This window comes from Lepus europaeus, chromosome 2, assembly GCF_033115175.1.
Source record: "Lepus europaeus isolate LE1 chromosome 2, mLepTim1.pri, whole genome shotgun sequence".
Lineage (NCBI taxonomy): Eukaryota > Metazoa > Chordata > Mammalia > Lagomorpha > Leporidae > Lepus > Lepus europaeus.
The window spans coordinates 141,355,363-141,377,467 of NC_084828.1; the positions used below are offsets into that span (position 1 = coordinate 141,355,363).

General features: G+C 52.8%; 1 protein-coding gene across 1 annotated transcript in view; it reads right to left on the reverse strand.

The window, feature by feature from the left end:
- CLSTN2 (calsyntenin 2) overlaps positions 1–22,105 on the reverse strand; it is a 352,520-nt gene that overhangs the window by 81,621 nt on the left and 248,794 nt on the right. The window contains exon 6 of the mRNA XM_062182012.1: positions 8,796–8,981. Within this exon, the coding sequence (XP_062037996.1) occupies positions 8,796–8,981 (186 nt within the window). The remainder of the gene's footprint in view (positions 1–8,795; positions 8,982–22,105) is intronic.

A 22,105-nucleotide genomic window follows, 5' to 3' on the forward strand; every position in this document is an offset into this window, starting at 1 on the left:
GCCCCGTGAGAGGCTCATCCTGGGAGAGGTTTCCACAACTCTGCAGGCTGAGAAAGTGGGCGGTAGGGTTTGAATTGGATTCAGCTCCCTAAATTCTTAGGGACATTTAAACCCCAAAGTCTACTGTTAATGGTTAATGGATGAATGCTGGAGATTGAGAGATTAGGGTGGAGGCTGAATCCAAGGACGGTATCTGAAGGTGAGGCCTCTGGGAAGTGGAGTGTGGGACTGGATTAGGTCGCCTGGGTGCAGCCCCATGATGGAATAGTGAGAGCTTCACAAAGAGGAGCACACAGACATGGAGGAGGAGCGTGCCTCCTGTCTCTCCTGCTTCCTGATCCCTAAGTGGTAGTTCCTCTGCATGGGCTCCACCACTGCCAATCAGATACCTGAGCCATGGGGCTGCCCAGTCTCAGACTGTGAACCTGCAATACTGCCAGCCAGATCACCCTTCTGAAGTAGCTCCCTTCTGGTGTTTTTAAAGCACTGAAACACTAACACAGTGGGAGACGCAAGTCTCCCCATTCACGTTCATGCTTAGCTTGTGCTTATCGAGGGAAATACAGGTAGAGTTGGTGGCTTACATAGGATTTCCTAGGGGTTTTGCCCAGCACTGTGCCTGACACCGAGTAGGCTCTCAGCTAATATTTATAACGGTGTTTGCTCTCACCCAGGGCTCCCAGGAGATGTTTCTGCTAACTTAGCCAGTGTTCAGAGGAGCTTGCCCATCTGGCCTCTGGTCTACTTCCCACACTTCTCATCATACCTATTCTCATCCCATGCTCCTAGCTCCTGGATTGGAACCCCTGTACTTATCTGATAAACTAATTCACGTTATGGTTTTAATAACCAACAAAGCCTTCACCCTCCTTCAGTATGTGTGATGAAAGGCATCAATCAAGGTGGTGGCAGGCAGAGATCTATGGGTGATTTGGAAGCAGGAGATGATGCTATTTTTGCAAAAAGCTCATTTTCCCCAGCAGCCTCTTTGACCCAATTAGTCAGTTGATCTGGATACCAGGATTTGCCCAGTGGGAAGTCAGGGGTGACTGCAGCGCACACAGAGTGTGGATCAGTTCCTGAAACCTGGGGTGGCCAGAGAGACACAGGCTGAGTATTCAGGGCTCCTCACATCTCACTCAAGCCAATGACACCGACACAGTCCAGCAGAGCCCCTGCAGAAGTGTGTGTGCTTTTGGCTGCTGGGACCAGCTCTGCCATCACACAGAGCAGCCAGGCCTCCTCCAGGGCCCCAGGGGAACTGGGATGCGTTTGGGAAGGGTGTGAAACTCTACAATGTCAGGGCCTTTGTTTTGGCGAAGCCCTTTGCTGTTCCTATAGAGATCACACTACAGTGAACACTTCAGACCAGGGAAGGAGCTGACTATAAATTCGTCTCCACACATATCTGGATAGAGGGAGAGGTATAGAGTGAAGACTAGCATGAGGGCACGGGGGAGACCTACAGGGAAGGTTTGGAGGCAATGCTGGTTACAGAATAACCCAGGCCCGGTCAAGGATATTTTATAGTTATATCCAATATTTATAGAGCTTTATTATTGCTAGAGAGAGAGAGAGAGAGAGAGAGAGAGACAGAGAGAGAGATCAAGTGCTCCCACCCATTGATTCCCTCTCCAAATTCCACCAATGGCCAGGGTTGCAGTGGGGTGAGAGTCACAGCCTGGGAATGCAATCCAGGTCTAGCATGGCAGTGGCAAGAATCTAATTATCTGAACCCTCACTGCTGCCTCCCAGGTCTGCACTGGCAGGAAGCTGGAGTCAGGAGCAGGAGCTGGGACTCAACCCTGGGCACTCGGAGTGGGTGTCCTAACTGCCAGGCTAAACGGCAACTCCAAAGCTTTGCTTTTTTTTATAGTTATAAAAGTTTTCTCTTTTCCTAGGAAGTTTTTATTGGGCATTGTGTGGTGCCAGACCTGAATTAATTAAGTACTTCATGAGCTCTTTCTTAATTGCTCACGTGTGTGATAAATACTCCTGAGATTCCAGCTTGCAGACAAGAGCCTGAGGCTGAGTGAGCAGCTGAGTGAATCCATCACCCAGACTTCCCGGCTCCGTGGCCCCTGCTCCTCCGTGCATGGTTTACAGGCACAGAAACTGAGGCCCAGGGAGGGGGAATGACTGGACCGAGATCACACAGCCACACAGCTGGCCAGAGGTAGAAGTGCCTCTCAAATACCCAGTGTTCTTTCCAAGACACAGTAGCATGCAGGGAACCAACCAGCCGACCTGCCATGCACAGCTCCATCCCACGGACCCCAGTTCCCCACCCAGGTGGCTGCTACCACAGACAGGCATGTTGAGGACAAGGGGAGCCATTGATGTGGCACTCCCTGGTCTTCCCCGCTAAAGAGGAGACACAGGCCATCCTCCCTAACTCGCATGTGTCACCTGCCCCGAAGCATGAAGCTACATTGAGCCAGATGGCGTAGACCTCCATAAACATAGCAGATTGTATTTCATTGCTTGGTTCACTTAGACAAACAGAATGATTTACTTTCTCTGAGAGTTCTTCTACCTCTTCTCCCAGAGGGATCCCATGGGAAAGCAGAGGGTAGACAGGATGCATCACTCGCAGAGATGGTCTGTGCACCGGTGTGCATTGGAGATGCTCCTGTGGAGTCCTCCTCCAAGGTCCCTGGGTTTGCATTCTATGGCTTTAATGAGAGCAGAGAGTGCCTCCAGCTGTGCCTGTGGCAAGGGTGACTGACCCACAGCCCTCATGGTCCTCTGTAGGGCGTGGGGTGGGCTGGGGGTAGGTGGAAGGATTTCAAGGAGAAGGTCCAGTGAATCAAGGACACAGACGCTTCTGTAAAGCAATCTCTGCATGGGAGAGACCCATGGTGAACACAGCAGGGGCAAGGACACAGGGCAAGGCCAGCTCCCTATCGTTCCCGTCGCTGCTGTGAGTGGCTCAGTCATGCCAGGCCCTGCCATGAGAATGCAGCAATGGACCAGATGGAAATGGCTCTGCTGTGAGACACCAGGTAAAAGGCATTGATTTTCTGGAAGAAGCAATTCCATGGAGGGTGTGGTTTAGTGACAGAAGATCCCAAGGGAAGCCAGGAGGGCCTTGTGACGAGTGCCTTATGCCCCACCAGGGTTGCACGGTGGCACAGCGCACTAAGTTTACAACATGCTTCTGTGACTCACGGATTTCAGCTTGGCCCCGTGACTTTCTCTGACTGAAATCTGAGCACAAGTGACACACGCCACATCAGGGCAGAAACCTTAACACCCAGGCCATGGCTCCCCATGTGTCTTTCCCACTTGTCATGAGATTGAAAATGTTCTAGACAGAAGCTGTTCCATCAGCCTGGAACTTGGCGGGGAGCCAGCATGGAGCTGAGCCACAGCCGATCCAAGAAGACTATGTGACAGGAATGAGGAATAAACCTGGGCGATTTCACATCACACTTCAGGGTCACTCGTTACTGCAGCATCACCTATCCCACCCTGACTGATAACCCACACACGTGATTGCCATTAGCAGCCCCAGATCCCACTTCATCTGCACGCCGGAAGCATGGGCAGGAAGTATTTTCCAACATTCTCTCAGGAGCTCACATCTCCTTGTTCCTACCATCAGACTGTCAGCCTACTTCCGTTTTGCTAGACAAGAGGGGCTCGTCTAAGACTTGGATTTCTAGTTGCAGCAAACAGGGCTTTGGAGAGGGACTGTTCATCCAGGCTCCTTGGGCAGAGCCTTGGGGACCCGGCTGCTGCTGAGCTCCAGCAGGGCCACTGTAGTCCAAGACCTCCTCCCCAACAGAGAGGACAGCTGGAGTGGAAGCTCCTTGTGACCTCCTAGAAATAAGCAAATCTCCAGGGAGAAGCCCGCTGCTCGCTGTCCTCGCCCAGGAGTCAGTGTGAGTGTGTGATGACTGATTTGATTAGTCTCTTTAGAGGAAGAGGCTTCCTTGAGATCCCTGACACTGCGAGCACTGGCTATGACTATGCGACTGCTGCCATCACCCCTGCAAGCTCCAGCTCTTGAGAGAGAGCTTAGAGAGGCCCACAACAGCTTCCGGTAGCTGGCCTATTCTCAGGATATAAAAATCTCTGATAGTGATTCTTAAAGCCATCTTCCTTAAGCTGCAAGGTACATCAGAAAACCTGGGACATTCACAGCATCTTAAAAAAAACACTGCTGTGTAACTTTTTAAACACGTCTGTCTTTCCCGGAAGACTGAATTGTTAAGTGGTCTTATTAATCTCTATATTATTTCAAGAGTTAGCACAGCCTTTGGACACTCAACACATATTTTCTTGAATTAAACAAATAGATGAATGAATGAGTGAGTCCTCTGTTAAACCCTCCTGGGTTTGAGATAAAAAAAACCTAGGAACAACTTCAGGGAGGCTCATCTGCACCACTCACACGAACCACGAGATCAAGCTCCAACAGGACCTGTTCTGGGAATTCTTGACTCCACATTCGAAACAGCTGAGCCTGGCATTGTGCACAGGAGGTGCTGGCCAGCTGCCAAGAGCCCTGCCATCCCCACGAGGAACAGCCCCTGCCCCCTGTGCTTGCCAGGGCGCATGCATCAGAAACTACTTGTCCGTTTTCTATAATGTGCAGTGACACAGGGTCACCCAAGCCTTGGGCTGCTGTAAATGTCAAGTATAATTTGACCACGAGGTCTCTCTGGAGCTCCAGCATGCATCTGATACTCAGGGCAATTCTGAGACACTTCACCTCTAGAAAGCCTGGTAGTCAGATGGTGGAGACCTCCGTCTGACTGTCCAGGTTTGCAGGAAATGATTAGCAGTTGGCCCAACTTCTCCAGGAAGCCTGGCTTTAGGAAATCCAGAGTGAAGAGGATCTGGGGCCATGTCTGACCCTACATGCTGAAGGGGACACATGGTCAGGGCCCTCTTTTTCAATTTTTATTTACAGGGCTGGCGCTGTGGCATAATGGGCTAGGCCTTTGCAGGCAGCGCCAGCATTTCATATGGGCGCTGGTTCATGTCCCAGCTGTTCTTCTTCCAATCCAGCTCTCGTCTATGGGCTTGGAAAATACTAGAAGATGGTCCAAGCGCTTGGGCCCCTGTACCTGCATGGGAGGCCTGGAAGAAGCTCCTGGCTTCTGATCTGCCCAGCTCCAGCCATTGTGGCCATTTGGGGAGTGAACCAAGATGGAAGATCTCTCTCTGTAACCCCACCTCTCAAATAAAAAATAATAAATAAAATCTTAAAAATTTATGTATTTTTTTGAAAAGCAGATATAGAGATAGATGATAGATAATAGATAGATGGTAGACAGATAGATAGATCGATCCATCCATCCCCCACCTGCTGGTTCACATCCCAAATGCCTGTAACAACCAGGGTTGGGCCAAGCCAAAGCCAGGAGCCAAGAACTCAGTCTGGGTCTCTCATATGGGTGGCAGGGACCCTACTACTTGCACCATTGTCCCCTGCTTCCCAAGGTGCACAAAAGCAGGAAGCTGGAATTGGAAGCCAAAGAGTAGGGATTCAAACCAGGTGCTCTGGCATAGGATGTGAGTGTCCCAAGCAGCATCTTCACTAAGTACTAAGCACCCTCGCTGCTCTGTTCTTTTTGTCCGAGGAAGCATGGAGATGTGCGTGTAGAACAATTGAGAAGCGATTGTCTGACATCTCATTCCTCTCTAGGCCATTTGCAGTGTGGCTGCTTCTTCTTGCAGCAGGCCTGACACCAGCCAGGCTCCCGCTTCCCCTTCAACACGATTCCCTCGCTGCCCCTCCTTGAAGTCCCTGTGGTGGGCAACAGCTACACTCGCATGATGACCTCCTGGGAGACATTCCTGGCAAGGCAAGGCAAGGTCACCGCACGACTCTAGCATCACAGGGGAAGCTCCAAAACGCAAATCAAGGGGGCCTGACCAGAACTGACCCCCAGTGTGCACAACGCATAGGCACATAGTGACTGAGGAGGGGTCTGGAAAGGCGAAGGGGAGAGACCGTCCTGGTGGGAGGCAAACAGGAGAACCTAGGGACGAGGGTGAACCAGGTGAGGGACCAGGGTAGGGGCGGGGGATGCCCTGACCACAGAGAGTGCTCCAGGGGTGGATCAGCAGGGTGGAGGCAGGCTGGGATTTGGACCACACCTGTGTGTTCTACAGGCCATGGGCATCGTTGTCCCTAAATCTGCTCTTGCTTCCAGATTCCTCGTGCTGGTCGGCTGCACCCTTGTCCAGTTGGATCTTCACAGTGGAGCCTTCTTAGATTCCTTCGTTCTCACTCCTGGCAGCTAATCTGTTACTGAATCTTGCTGAGTTTGCCCCTACATCTGTCTTAGATTCATCCCTACTGCCACTCCCCTGGTTCAGAACTCATTATCTCTTGCTCAGGCATCCTAATTGGTCTCTCAGTTTCCATCCAAAGTCGATGAAGATTTGTAGGATGAAAAATGCATGAATGCCGAGGCTTCCCATCTCACGGCAGCATCCCAGGTGGGAGGCCCGGCAGGTGCCTTCCTCTCTCCCCTGAAAGCACACAGAAGTGTTTCCAGGACCAGAAGGGTCAGCCCAGCCTCTGGTTCAGAAGTCATCCGGCCTGGGTTTCCTCCTTTGGGCGCTGGAGAGAGCATGGGGCCCCCTTGGGAAACAGACCCCAGCACCAGATCCACATCTCGGTCTCATTCATTTGCTTCTGCCCTTCTTTTCTCCAAGCTCTCCCAGGAACTGAAGAATGCAATTAAAGAGTCAGATTTCTGATTCAGAGGTAAGCTTGGCTGTACCTGCTAGGGTTGTGCCTGCCCGGTTCCCCCGTATGGTTAAGGGTGGTGGGCGGCATGACCAGGGAAGTCACCGGAGACAGACAGACTTCTGCCATTCAAAGTCAGCTCCCAGGGTCAGATGCTGTGCGTGCCTGCCCTGCTGTCCACACAGAATGCGCCGTGTTCACACACCACATGCAATTGTGCGCTTAAGATTTCTCCCTCAGAAAATCCCTCTCGCCTTCCCTATCTCCCCATCTCTCCCTAGTAACATTCAAAATCAAATCACAGACTTGTGCCCTGGGGCCCATCTGATCTTTAACAAGCTGATTCCATCATCTCCTTCTAACCTGGAGGAGTTTAGAAAATGACTCTAACCCACGGTGGCGTGGGGTCCAGTCGGCTTATAATTCAGGTGCTTGGGTAGCGAAATGGGATATTCATTCAGAGTGAGATGTCAGCCCAGATGGCTTCTCTTCTGGCAGAGGGGAGGACAGGGCTGCAGGCGGCTTTGTGAACATCACAGACTCCGCTACCTGTTTCTGCCAGAACCATCGGGAATACTGAGGCGCGGTTTCCTCCATCCCCTGCACAGTTTCAAAGAGGTCTGCGCTGCCACCACCCTTCCCAGCTGACCTGGGACATGATCAAGGGAACAGGGTGGAGCCCAGACAGCGTGGATGTCAGTTCTGAAACTCTCACTGGGTTCTGTGGGCGCGAGCAGTGTGGGTGAAGAATTGTGTGTGGGTGCAGTGCATGCATGTGTATGTGTGTGCATGTGCGTGTGTGTGTGTGTGTGTATACATAGGTGTGTGAATGCTGAGTGGGGAAAGCCACCCTGAAAGATAGCAGTGGGGGCATGGGAGGACAGAACGTGTGCATGCAAGGATCTCCTTTTCCTTGGAGGAATTGAAGTGACCCCCAGACACAGGCCCAGTGGAAGAGAATGGCCTGTCCTAGGCTGCAGAATCACATGTGAGCTCCTGAGTATTTTTGGAGAAAATGAGGAAGAACAGGGGTGACTGCAGGTGTGGCAAAGAAGGAGGCCCCTCGGCACAGCGAGTGTCTCGTCTTAGGAACAAGGGACAGTTCTCTCTTAGGAGGCGCTCATCTCCATGCTGTCCAGGCTCCCTGGAGTGATCCAGGCCTCCGTGGATGCTGGGTTAACGAGGCTGCCATTCACAGACATGCATTCCGGTTCTGGCTGTGAACTTGCAGAAGTCCTTTCTCACGCTCTGGGCCTTACATTTTCTCAACATCACCGTCACAGGGAAGGCAGGGCACTATACAAAATAGCGTGCCTAAAGTCTGCAGGTGCACACAGTAGGTGCTTCATCAAGCTGGGTTTCCCCCATACCCACTTCTCACAGCACAGCTCCTTCAGCTTGGTTTCCCAAGTCCTGGGCTGTCCCCTATCCTGTGTTCCCACCTCATGGCCCACAGACCCCAGCCCTCTCTGTCCTACATCTGAGTGTTCATTCCCCACCTTGCTGTGGGCAGCCAGGCCCAGCCTCAGGGATATGTGACCCAGGCAGGGACCCACAACCCTAGCCTTAGTTGCAAAAACTTAGTTTACAGTTTTGCCATCCCTGTATTAAAATTGCTAACAATTTTTGAACTAGGGTCCTGCAGTTCCATTTGCATGGAGCCCCACAAATTATGCAGCTGGCTCTGCGGGGAGGGGCCCAACCTCTTCCCAAGGGACTGACCCCACTCATTATTAGCCAGGTGGCTCTCTGGGAGCCAGAAGGGCAGAGGGGAGTGTGGGGGTCCCTGGGCCTTGTGCTGGAGGCTCCTAAATAGGCTGCACCATTTAATCCCTGTATGACCAGAGGCGTGGCTGTGCCGCTGGCCCCAGGCCACCAACTGGTAAAAGGAGTCTGAATCAGGCGTGTCTGATGTCACAGGCTGCTTTCTGTCCTCAACCCTTCCACCCTGAGCAAATGGATCCACATGGGGGCGCCATAATCCGACACAGGTGGGGAGGACCGGTTCTTCCCTACCATCACAGAATACATCCGATCTGCACACATGGGCTAACGTAACAAGTCCTAGCAGGCAGACACCTACCACAGAGCTTTTGAAGGGACTTCTCCGAGTAGGTCTCCCGGTCGCAGCCCTTCCCGATGTAGTTGGTCTGCAGCTCCGCGGTGACCTGCAGGGAGGACACGGCTCCGTCGCACGTCTCCAGGTGGATGCTGGGGAACAAGGCCATACTCCCCGAGCCGGGCTGGTACTCAATCCTTTTGGCCCAGTCTACATCAACAAGGAAAGGATAAAGCAGGTGGTCAGTTCTGCAAGAACACTTGTTTTATGAATGTCAATGTATTTCAAGCAATATATTACAGAGCAGCTGGAGGATAATGGGGATTTTGCATTTGCTTGTGCAAGATTCCCTCCCCAAGAAATACAAGGAAAATACAGAGAGCTTGCACCCAGCTGAACCAAGCCATGTAGGAATATGCAAAACATGCCCAAGCACATATCTCAAACATCTAGAGGGTGCTTAGTTCACTGTGTGCTACGGGGAAAATGGGACGAGAGGTACAAAGCTCAGAAAATGATCATCGATGGTGCATAAAAAGGAGAGAAAGAGGAAATGCTGATCTTGTTTTACACAAATACTACAATAAATACGGCCCTGTGCCTGGGGGAGACCTGGCTTTGCTGGTGTATGGGCACCTGCAGTTACAACCTCCAGTCATTTTTGCGTGTGTCTCACAGTATCACCCACTGCAGCCCTCCCTACCTGCACCTCCACCTGCACATGTCAGGTCTCTTCAAGGTCAAGGGCTTGTGTAAAACTGCATTAATGTTTCCCCTCTCTCTGATGTGTCACAGATGACGATTTCCGATATTGCGTCTCTCGCCCTGTGTTGCCTTGTGCATGAGTTTTAGGAATGCACTGGTCTTGTTTGCAAACAAAAGACGCGTGGGCTTTCAAGGATGATGTGATCATAAGGCAGGGATAGGCCAACACTCAGGACTTGCTGAAATACCACTGACATGTTTTATTTATTTATTTATTTATTTTTTATTTTTTTTTTTTATTTTTAACAGGCAGAGTGGACAGTGAGAGAGAGAGAGAGACAGAGAGAAAGGTCTTCCTTTGCCGTTGGTTCACCCTCTAATGGCCGCCGCGGTAGCGCGCTGCGGCCGGCGCACCGCGCTGTTCCGATGGCAGGAGCCAGGTGCTTCTCCTGGTCTCCCATGGGGTGCAGGGCCCAAGCACTTGGGCCATCCTCCACTGCACTCCCTGGCCACAGCAGAGAGCTGGCCTGGAAGAGGGGCAACCGGGACAGGATCGGTGCCCCGACTGGGACTAGAACCCGGTGTGCCGGCGCCGTAAGGCGGAGGATTAGCCTGTTGAGCCACGGCGCCGGCCGACATGTTTTATTTTTAAAAGAGATTTCTTTGTTTGAAAGGCAGAGTTACAGAGAGAGAGAGAGAGAGAGAGAGAGAGAGAGAGATCTACATCTTCCATTTGCTGGTTTACTCCTCAGTGGGCCACAATGGCCAGGGTTGGGCCAGGTGCCTGGAGCTACATCCCAGTCTCCCACATGGGTGGCAGGGGCCCAAGCACTTGGACCATCATCTGCTGCTTTTATGGGTTCCTTAGCACGGAACTGGACCAGAAGTGGAGCAGCTGAGACTTGAACTGCACTTTTGTGGGATGCTGATGTCACAGGCAATGGCTTAATTGCCTGTGCCACGATGCCAGCCCCTGGACTATTACCTTGCTTTTCAAGAGAGAAGCAATTTGGAGACAATCAAGCAACGAAGAACAAACTTATCATCAAAATGCCACCACACAAGAACAGAGCAATCTACAGAAATAAATACCAAGGACAAGCACATAGGAATTGATTGATGCGTTAACAGCGAAGATTGAAAGTCAGGGCCTGTCCAGGCGCCGCTCACAGCAGCTGATAAGGTGTGTGTGCCAACAACAGCAGGCAGCCGTGCACTGTGAGGACTGCGTCCACCTTCAGCCAGGATTCCTGTGCAGTGGGAATCTGTCACTGAGAGATGCGAGTGGTGGGCACCACTGGTCTACAAATCCCCAATGTTTGTCACGTAGCACGTTGCTCTGCAATGGCGTTTTCTGATGTAGAAATGAAAACCTCTGGCGTTGCCCACCCTCGCCCATGAGGAACCCAGAAAGTCCTGCATTTGTGGGACTTTGAGTCAATCCGCAGCCTCCGGCAGGCTCTGCAGGACTTCCCAGTGGCTGCCACTGTGGTGACACCAGGACCATCGACAGGGCCTGGCTTAGGGATCAGCGAGATGACTTTGTTCACTGAGCAACCATTTGCTTAGGGACTCTCTGTACCAGGCTCTGCTCGGAGCACTGAGGATACAGCAGCGAGCAAGTCAGGAGTGTGGGAGACCGGCAGGTGATGCCGAAGCCCGTCTGTTCTATCAGAGGAGAAAGTGCTATGGGAGGAAGGGCCAGGGCCAGCAGGGGCTCCCTTGGATGGAGAGCGCCTGTCTGTGCTGAGGCTTGCATGGCAATGAGGAGTGCTCCAGGGGAAGCCTCGGGAGATGCCTGTTTGAAGCAGACTCAGCAAGGATCTTGGCTTGAGTCCGCCAGGTCAGGAAGCTCATGGGCAGGTCCTCCAAGCCTCAGGCACCTCACCAGGACAACAGGGACCATCAGCATTGGGATGAGGATCAGGTGCAACCATCAGGTGGGCATGGCAGGCAGTAGGCCCTGTTAACCCTGTTCCCTCGTGAGGCAGGGGACAATGTCCTCGTGTACCACGACCCTGCCCTGAGCTCCCACGTTCACCCGCTGCTCCCTACAGTGTTATCCCTACACAGGCTGTGAGCAGAGGCTACACATGAGGGCTGTAAAGTCTACCCTGGGGCCTTGGAAGAGGGCTTGTTGGGTCAAGAGTGGCTGCACACAGAGGAGAAAGTACCCGGTGATAGGCTTTCTTTCTTTCTTTCTTTTTTTTTTTTTTTGACAGGCAGAGTGGATAGTGAGAGAGAGAGACAGAGAGAAAGGTCTTCCTTTTTTGCCGTTGGTTCACCCTCCAATGGCCGCTGCGGCCAGCGCATCGTGCTGATCCGAAGCCAGGAGCCAGGAGCTTTTCCCGGTCTCCCATGGGGTGCAGGGCCCAAGGACTTGGGCCATCCTCCACTGCACTCCCTGGCCACAGCAGAGAGCTGGCCTGGAAGAGGGGCAACCGGGATAGAATCTGGCGCCCCAACCGGGACTAGAACCTGGTGTGCTGGTGCCGCAAGGCAGAGGATTAGCCTGTTAAGCCACAGCGCTGGCCTCCGAAATTCTTAATGAATTTTAAAACAGAGGATCCCTTATTCCCATTTTGTACTGGGATCCACAATTGATGCAGCTGGTTCTGCCGCACCAGCCTTGTGACCCAGGCTGTGTTCCTTAATCTTTCTGAGCCTCTGTCTCTTCAGCTATAGAGATGCCCCATGGGGAGGCTCCAGCGCATAACCACCAGGAGCAGGGGCCCTGGCAGCAGGCCTGGGTGTGAGCCCTGGCTCAGCCTCGTGGCCTGAGCCGCTGCGGGCAAGCTGCTGCCTTCTCCACCGCTCTTCACAGCTGCGTGTGTGGGTCCCACGTGATGCAGAATGCCCCCCATGGTGCCCGTGCCTGACACATAATAAGTCCGTATGCTTGGGGGCACTAAATTATGTGGCTTTCTCTTCTCCAATTAAAAACAATTACCCGCAGGCTCCATTTACCAAGAAACAACAGAAACTCTCTGAACTCAATTACAAATATCGGAATCCCCTCCCTTCCTTTATTACTGACCCTTTCCCATTCACTATATTTTACTTTCACCAGAGCATTTTATTACCTTTTAATTCCTGCTGCAAAGAGACAATTACCCGCAAAGGGAGGGGTCGGGGGACGCATCTCCGAGCCGCATCCTCGGCTAAGCCTGACTGATGCTCTGCTGTTCCCTGCACCTGCAGGTTGGGTCCATGCCTTCCTGGGGCTGCGCCTTCTTTTCCTCCGGGTCTTGCCCCACAGGTGTAGAAGGGAGGTCTCCTGAGCCTCATCTCCACCCCGCCTAGAAATCTTTACTTACATGATTACGTCCCCTTCCAGCTCTGTAGTGGGCCTCGCCTGAGAGCCCCTCAACAAGTTCATGGAAAATGGATTTGAAAGCTGAGTTGATTTCGGTGCAGAAAGTGTGGAATCCATGCATGTGAAAGGTCTTCAAAAAGTTCATGGGAAAGGCATATTGGGAAAAACCTGTACATGGATTTCAAGTATTTCCACACCAAAATAAACTTGCCTCTGAATTCTGTTTTCCAGGAGCTTTTTGAAGTCCCTTGGTGTTTCTCTGTGCTGTGCTTTGCATATGAAGGGTGCTCAATAAATATCTGTGACATGACGACGGTCAGTTTATAAGCATGGGAACACACACACAGTGCTTGTCGCTGAAGGCTGAGGAAGGCAATTCTCTAGAACCCAGGGAGTCCTTATTCCAGCTGGCAAGGGTTAGTGCACTTGGGCCAGCTGTCATCTCTTCCCCCGGCTTCCTGCTGCCAGGCACCAAATGACAGGCAGCTGGGATCCAAGACACGGCTGCTGTGTGTGTGTGTTGCTATGTGTGTGCACACATACACCCCAGCCTGAGTTTGAATGCCTGTGAGTGAGCATGTATATTTAAATTACTTTTTGGAAGGGCTCCAATAGGGGCCGATGTTGTGGCACAGCAGGTTAAGCAGCTGCTTTCGATGCTAGCATCCAATATTGGAGCACTGGTTCGAGTCCCAGCTGCTCTGCTTCTCATCCAGCTCCCTGCTAATGCACTTGGGAAATAAGCAGAAGATGGCCTAAGTTCTTGGGCCCCTGCCACTCCTGTGGGAGACCAGGATGGAGCTGTGGGCTCCTGGCTTAAGCCTGGCCCAGCCCTGGCAGCTGTAGTCATTTGTGGAGATAGCTAGTAAATGAAAAATCTCTCTCTGTGTGCGTCTCTTCCTCTCTCTCCTTGCCTTCCCTTTCAAAGAAATAAATACTTCTTTTATAAAAACCAAAATAGCTCCAGTCTTGAAGATGCTCACATTTTCAGCCATTTAGTCCTCTTAGACCTTCTCAATAGATGTCAAATGAAACAACCAGAAATTTATCCTCAAATTTTGTCATGGCGGTGAGGTTCAGCCTTCAGCACGGAGGCTTGCAGCCCAGCAGACAGATGAATCAGCATCCAAAGTCAAGGTGAATTGTCTGGTATTCAGAAATCAGGGGCCCCGACAACTTCATCCCTGAAGACCCCCGGCTCCTGTGCTTCTCAGCTCCCAGAGAGAAACCTGCCCCACAGGACGAACGCTGGAAAGGTGCAGAGACCAGGCGGCGTGGCCCCTCGGAAAGATAGTTCTCCCCAGGGAAAAGAATCATGAACTCAGCCAGGCAGGAGGTTTTCTCCCTCATGTCCAGTAAACACGAGCACTTTTCTAGGCCCTTTTCTTCCCTTGGGACAGATGCATTGCGGGTGTAAGATGGAGCAGCTGCTGTTTAAGAATTCTGACTTTCATGGTTTCGAAGAGCGTTTACACCGGAAGAATAGAGCTTTTCGCGAACTTATCTTCCCCCATTCTGAAAAGAGGGCTCCTGTCTACTTTTTTGCACTCTAGTTACATGACCCTCTTCTACCTATCCACTGCACACACTTTCAAAGCTTGTCTTTTTTTAAGTTAAAGAACGTGGACTGTGGGAGGTACTAGAGTGCTAGACTTTCCATTTCCCTGAACGACATCCTGAAGTTGGGACCACATTCTCGTTTCTGCAGTACATGTGCTCGACAGCCTCAGGAAGAACCCGCTAAATAAATGGCGCCCTTGCCTCTTTGTGTGTGAGGTGGGAGGGGTGTTGGGCGGGCGGGCAGCCATCCCACGGGATTACAAAGGCGTATACTGAAAGGTACTTCAGGCGAATGCCTGCAGACTTTGGCCTGGTAAATATTCTCTCATGGAAGTCAGCCCACATGCAAAGACTTCTGTACCAAGATCTTCACCAACACATTCAAAAGACAGATGGAGCCATGCTGACGACTAATGGTCCCAGCCCTGCCTGACTACGAGGACACGGGGATGCTCCCGTGTATGCATGGCTGTGCGGGGACGCTGTGCAGCTCCCGCGGGAGCAGTGAGCTTTGATGATGCGGGGAAATGCACACCACATAAAGTGAAGTGAAGAAACAGCCGAAAGTTGAAATGACTATGAAGGGAGAAAGCTGCACCCTAATGTTGATGTTACTGCTTGAATTGGATTATGGGGAACATTTTTTCGTGGTTCTTCTTATTTTATTATTTTTCAAATTAGCATCAAACACTTTGTGAGAGTTGGTGCTGTGGTATAGCAGGCTAAGTCACTGCTTGTGACACCAGCATCCCACATATGCGCCAGTTGGACTCCTGGCTGCTCCACTTCTGATCCAGCTCCGTGCTAATAGCCTGGGAAAGCAGTGGAAGATGGCCCAAGTGCCTGGGCCCCTGTCACCCATGTAGAGACTTGGAAGAAGCTCCTGGCTTTGCAAACAGAAGTTTCTCTCTTTCTCTCTCTCTCTCTCTCTCTCTCTCTCTCTCTCTCTCTCTCTCTCTTTCTGTAACTCTGCCTTTCAAATAAATACATAAATCTTTTTTAAGAAATCACTCTGCAAGTTAAAATGTCTGCATAAGAAAGTCACAGCAGCCCAATGCCACGTTCTCCCATGAAGTTCTCTGCAGGATGCAGAGCTCCTAAGCCTTCAATGAAAAGCACCCTTCTTGCCTGTCCTGGACAGACAGGAGCTTCTTCCCCAATGGCTACGTGAGCTCTCCTCCATCATTGGCACACACATACACACATGCACACGACATGGAGCTCTTTGGCACCCAGTGACGAGGCTCAGAGCTTGGAAAGAAGATGCCTTGAAGGCTGAGAGGGGACAACAAATTGTCCACATTTGCTGCTGGGCCGAAGCCTGGGAGAAGGGCGGATCCAGAACCCCTTGGAGGAGGGAAGTTCAGTGCATGTGAGGCTGTCACTACCCAAACCACCCAGCAGGTGGCTGGACCCTGCCCCTCTCTGCCTGGTTCTGCCTGGGAGGCTGGCTGCTGTCACCCAGGGATGTAGAGGCTCAGGCCAGAGACAGATATTGGCACTGGGGAGGCAGAGGGGGGACACAGCAAGCCTGGCTTCAGTTTTCCAGCAAAGACTAACCAGATAACCCCACACGTTTATTTTAAATAGTGAATTCCACCCACCCCCTTATTAGAAAGCAAGTCTACTTCAAAATGAACTTGTATTTGAAGGCTATAGACTGGGGCCTTCCTAGGTGTCCACATCTGTGCAGGGCCCATTGACCATGCCTGCTGCTCATATGGTGAGGCTTTGTCATGCAGTGGAAAGCAGTGGCCAGACCGGTGCTCTGAAGGTGCCCAGGCCACAGGGACCAAGGTGGGCTGGGCACCATGGGAAAGCAGGGGGGAGGACCTAACCACTGGGGTCCACCTTGCCCATTTGGACCAGTTGAGCTTTGGTTATGATCTCTGCTCCTCCATCCCAGAGTCTTTCCATCTGTGTCATCCACTGTCTACATCATAAATCTCACCACATCTCTAAGGAAAACTAAGAGAACAACACTCCCTTGCCCATCAACCTTGTCACTCAACTGCCTCCAAAACTCTCCTTGTCAACCCAGACTCCTGCCTCCACTTGGTCATACAGCAAGGGAAGATGTCAAAGTCCCAGCAGGTGCAGCAAGTTAGCCCCATGCTCTCCTGGGGATTCTGGGGACATTCCTGCCTGCCCTGCTGCCCCTTCCCCCACCCCAACAGGTACCTGGCTAATCCCCTTCACCCTGCAGGTCTGGGTGCAGGTGCCTCCTCCTCTGGGAAGCCTTTCTTTTCCCTGGGTACCTCCCCTGGCCAGCAGAGCATGGTCAGGCAGCCCTGTGCTCTGCTCTACCAGCCCCTGGCTTGCCTGGCCACTCTGCTCACTGCCTGCACCACACTCACCTACTCATTTGCCTGTCCTGGCCCCACCACACCCGTTCATGGTCCCCAGGGTCTCACCGCTGGCCTGGCAGAGGGTCGGCCCTGGGGCAGTATTTTGGGTTGAGTGGAAGCTTTGAGGGCTTCGCAGGTGGGCCTGGCCTTGACTTAGTTGGGCCAGACCTGTGTGGCCGATTATGAGTCACACTCCACTCTGCTGTGTGAATCCAGGGTTCCTGGGCTGACTACAGCCAACTCGTCACGCCCACACTGTCCCTCCACCTCCCAAGGTGATGGAAGTGTGGGGGAGAAGGGGGCACTGTTTTGCCCATTTCAGAGATGAGGACAATGGTGGCAAGGAGAGGAGGGTGGCAGGCTTCATGAGGGCCCGAGTCTGCATGGGAGCCAAGGATGACAGCGGTGGCCTTGGGGGTGCAGAGAGCGGGGAGGAAGCCCCTCTAGGACTCTGCCACTTGAGTTCAACCCACACAGGGATCAGCCGGAGGCCACCAGGCAAGTAGATGGCATGGACAGCCTGGCCTGACTCCTACATCCACCTTGGGGTGGCTTCTGTTAGGTCTGGTCCTCAGTGATCCCTCCCTGTGAGCACTGATTGGGCAGGCTGCTACCTGCCCCCTAGGCACAGCCCTGTCTCGTGACAGCCTTGGAGAGGACTGCTTTGATGAGCTCCCAGGGCAGATGGCACACCTGAGGGTCCAGAGAGGGCAAGCGACCTGTCCACTGCCCCTGAGTGGGGGTGTGGTGGCGCCTGGGCTTTCGGACTTCACAGCCAAGCACCCTGAAGCCACACTCTGCGGCCGACCTGTAGGGAGGTATCCCAGCCGGCCACAGCTGCTGGGAAGATCCCACAGTGGAAGAGCTGGTGGGCTGACTGGGGGGGGGGGGGCTAGGCCAGCCCCAGGCCTGCCTGCTCCCCCCCCCCCAGCATCTACGCGTTCTTGGGCAAGGCTGCCCTCCCCTTTGTGGTCCCAGAAAGCTGAAAGGCAGATGCCAGTGGGGGCCTCCCCGGCCCCGCCATCCCACGAGCCCTGGTCCTCTCTCCAGGTGCCCTGCTGCCCAGTCACGTGATTTCTCTCCCACACAGGGACTCTAAGTGCAGCTGCCCCCCCTAACTGTGCCCCTCCAAGGGCCTCAAGAGGCAGAGGTGCTCTCTTGCTTCCAGATGCACTGTCAGCCATGCATTTGGGCAGGGCTCCGTGTCTGCAGACACAAGGAACCTGGGCGTGCACCAGTTGTGTCCCCAGAGTCCTGGCCTCTGTCCTCAACTGGAAGGTGGGAAAATAACAGCTTTCCGTGTGGTGGGGGTGAAAAGTACATGGGAGCAGGCCTGCAGCATCCTTGACTAGGACTTGGGGAAGGTGCAGTTCGTGCTACTAATTATTACTGCTGATGGCGGTGGTGGTGTAATCACTGGGGTGTACTGAGGATTATTTGGGGTGAGTGCATTCTGCCCACACCCCTCCCTGCTCAGGGCTGAGACTGTTGAACCCAGACACACCCCAGCTCATGGCGCTGCAGGCGCAGGCTCAGGCTCAGAGGAATCAGGCGGAAGTGGGCTTGAGCACGGGCACCTTTACCCAGTAGCCTGTAAGCACATTTAGACGCTACTGAGTAGGTAAATCAGCATCCCGTACTCAACCATTTGTCGCATCTTAATGATCAGCTATGTCAGAAACATCAAAACAGGTTGTTATTCACGGAGGAACGCCCCACGAGGCCTGCAGCCTGGAGTCGCCTGCCCGCCTGGCAGCTCTGAGCAAACACTGAGCAGGCCCTGGGGTCACAAGGCTGCAGGCAGTGGCGCTCAGGGCCCCACCATGGCTGTGCCAACTACTGGGGGAAAATGCTCCTTTGTGACATGCGCATTAGAACCAAGGGGGCCGTGAAGACCTGCTGTCCCCTGCACGCCCCCATGTGTGGTTCTCTGCAAGGAGCCCCTTGCAGCTTCATGGAATCCTCTCTGGAAGGCTCCCTTGTCCTGCTTACACTTGGGAAAGCAGAGGCCACCCAGGAGGGACTGCCCCAGAGTTGCAGAGTGACAGCAGAGCTGCATGGACACCAGGGTTCCCGCCCCTCCCCGGGACTGTGCTGTTTCTACCCCACCCCCTCTCTCTGGTCCCAGTCTTGAGGACCTGGCGCCCTGGCCACACAACCTCACTCCACTCCCTGGGCTTACAGGGGTGCATGCACTGGTGGGTGTTCCTTTGCAAGAGAAGGGCCTATTTTCCCAGTTTTAATCATAGCAGTGTTTTCACAGTGATTTAAATGTTGCAAATAGCTTCAACCCCAGAACATCTTTGGGTCTTAAGGACCCTGAGAAAGAGTTTGGCTAAAGACTTTGATGATTCTTCCCTCACAGCTGAGGAAACTAAAGCTCAGCCAGAGACAAAGCGTAAGCAAAGCCGCTGGTCACGTGGCTGCAGAACTACGGTTGTGTCTCATCCCACGTCCAGCTCCACCTCCACTGGCTTACACTTGGCTCCTACCTCCACCCAGCCGTGACCCCACTGCCTTCCCAGTGGGGGCTCAGAGCATATTGCTTGAGGGATGGAGAATGGGTAAAGAAACCAAAGGAAAGCAGCCGGCACTGTGGCACAGCAGGTTAACGCCCTGGCCTGAAGCGCCAGCATCCCTTATGGGCGCCAGTTCAAGGCCTGGCTGCTCTACTTCTGATCCAGCTCTCTGCTATGGCCTGGGAAAGCAGTAGAGGATGCCCTCTGGGGTGGACAGATAGAAGTCCAATTCCACGTGGACTGCTTATCAGCTGTGAGTCAGGGGCCCTCACTCGGTCTCTCTCATCCCTGTAAAGCAGGCTCCCAGCCTCTGTGCCATGAATCCCTCCTTGGACTTGGAGGCTCCTGGGCCTCTGTCTCAACATATCCATCCGATGTCCTGTTCTTTCCAGCTGTGCCAGGTCATCTCGGAAGCTACTTCCTGCTGCAGTGTCAATGGGCAGCAAGAGCTTCTTCAGGGCTCAGAACGCCTTTTCTAACAGGGCCTGCGTGGTAAACATCAGACCTTTGGGGCTGATGGTCTCCATGCAAAGCCTCAGCTCTGCTGTTGCAGGGCTGCTGTAGGCTGTGGAGAAATGAATGAGCGTGGCTATGTTCCAATAAAACAATATTGATGGGCACTGCGGCCTATGTTTCCTATGGTTTGCATATGCTATAAAATACTTTTCTTCCTTTTTGCAACTATTTAAAATGTTAAAAAGTATTTTTAAACTCACAGTGATAGGTGGTGGACTTGGTTTGCCTGCAGGCTGCGCTTTGGTGACTGCTCGCTTAACACGACTTGTGTGAGAGATTATCTATCTGCCGTTTAAGGGGGGTTGGCTGCTAGATTCCAAGGCTGGTGCTGCCGCGGTGGGATCTCAGACACCCGGCAGCACTGAGAAGGCAGAACTGAGAGCATGGAGCCCTGCTCTCCTCCCTCTGGCAGTGCCTTGGGCAACAGCCTGCTGTGGGGTGACATGGTCACCTGATGGAATCTGAGCCCTGCATGACTGTTTCGCTAAGCAAACCCGAGCCCCTTCCTGGGCTGGTTCCCCTATGATTGGAAATCAATGCCTTTCACAGAATAAGACCTAAGTCAGCTGTTCAGTGTACCAGATCGATAATTGATCTGACTTTTGGAAGCGGCATGGCGAAGTCAGTTGACCTCTGGGGCCTGAGCCTTTTGCTCCTTTTGCAGAGTGGTGGCAGGTGGGTGGCTGCAGTGGGGATGGGGACGTGCACTTGACCAGCCTTAGCAGGGACCTCTTTTATCCCACACGCCTGACTGCCAATTTTGTCCTCTTGCCTGTAAGTCTCATGAGATTTGCCTGCAATTCTAACCTCCTTTGCTGCCCAGTACTTTAATTTTGGAATAAATCGTATAGGTCTTAAGATCCTTTGCATGATGTGGTCCACTTACAAGTGCACTCAGGAATACCTATCCTTTCCCCCAGCCTCTCTGGCCCCAGTCACTGCAACCAGCTGCCCTACAGGTGGTTGGCTGTGCAGCCCTCCTTCCCTAAGACCCTTCCTCACTGCACTAGGCATGGAGTTCTCTGGGGCTCCCCCCTGCCCTCAGGACAACACAGGAGGCCTGCCCCTCCATCATGCGGTCCCTCTCCACCAGCCCAGTCTCTCCCTGCTACCCCCTACCCCAGCACCTGGCCATATCAGGCTCCCTCCCACCTTCCTAACACCAGTTTCCCATTCTAGATCATGCTTCTTCACCACGCGGAAGCCTGCTATATTTTTAGGTTTGGTCCAAGGGCGTCTGTCCTGGGGTTGCTGCCTCATGCATGTTATGGGGCTGCTTTGTGTCACCGCAATTCCCTCTACCATAGCTTTTGCTCTTGGCATTGCTATATCTATGTCCATACCCACAATCTTTAGCCTGCACGGGACCTTTAGCAAAAGGGAGCCGTCACTCCAAGAATCTTTCCCACCGTGTGAGGGCATGTCAGCTTCCGTTGTCTCTTACAATGCAAATAACTCTGGGAGCAGTAATCTCAAGCAACAGCTTTCATCCTGCTGTCTTCCCAACACAGAAGTGTCTGGCACACTGCAGGAATCGAGTAAGTAATTCTGTGTGACCTTCTCACTCAGCGTGGAGCCTGTGGCCCAGGGGCACCCAGGTCCAGCCCAGACCTCTTGGGATCTGCATTTTACCCAAGTCCCTGGGGGACTCCTGTGCACGTTCAAGTGTGAGAGGCACCCTCTGGAGCACCTGGCCCTGCCTTCTGGCCAGAGGCCCAGCTGGAGGGGATGTGAGAGACAACTGGATGCACCTGGAGAATTACTCAAAGACCAGGGAGGAAATGGTTCAGTTATGTGGCTGCATTTCCCTTTTGTGCTCTTTGAAGTAGGACACACCTTATTGGGAAGGTAAAAGGAACAGCAGGTAGCTGGGCCCACTGGGGAAACTCCCTGCTATCAGGTGACCTGCTGCAGGGCCAGGTGTCATAGTTGCCCAAGTTTGAGGCGAGCATATGGAGCATATGTAGCGCCCTAGGGGGCGCTACAGAGCTCATTCTGCAATCTGCGAGTCTCAGATCCAGAATGGCTGCATGGCCTGGGAAGCAATGGGCAAGGGTCACCAGGGAAGTCCCCGGCGGCTGTCTGCAGAGGGCAGTGACGTTGGTGAAGGGACAGTGAAGTTCTGGACTTCGGGTCTGGACTGGAAGGAACAGGCAATGAATGTAAAGTCAGATTTGCAATAGTCAGAGGGAAAATGGACCAGCAAGTGTTGTGGCAATGTTTTCAGCTGGAAACAAAGCAAGAGATGCCCCCAAGGGATTAAAAAGTACAAACGATAAAGCAAAGCATAAACAAGGGTGCGTATCTCCCAGTAACACAACATGAAAGAAAAACTAAACAAAAATCCCCAATGTCCAAACTACATTATGA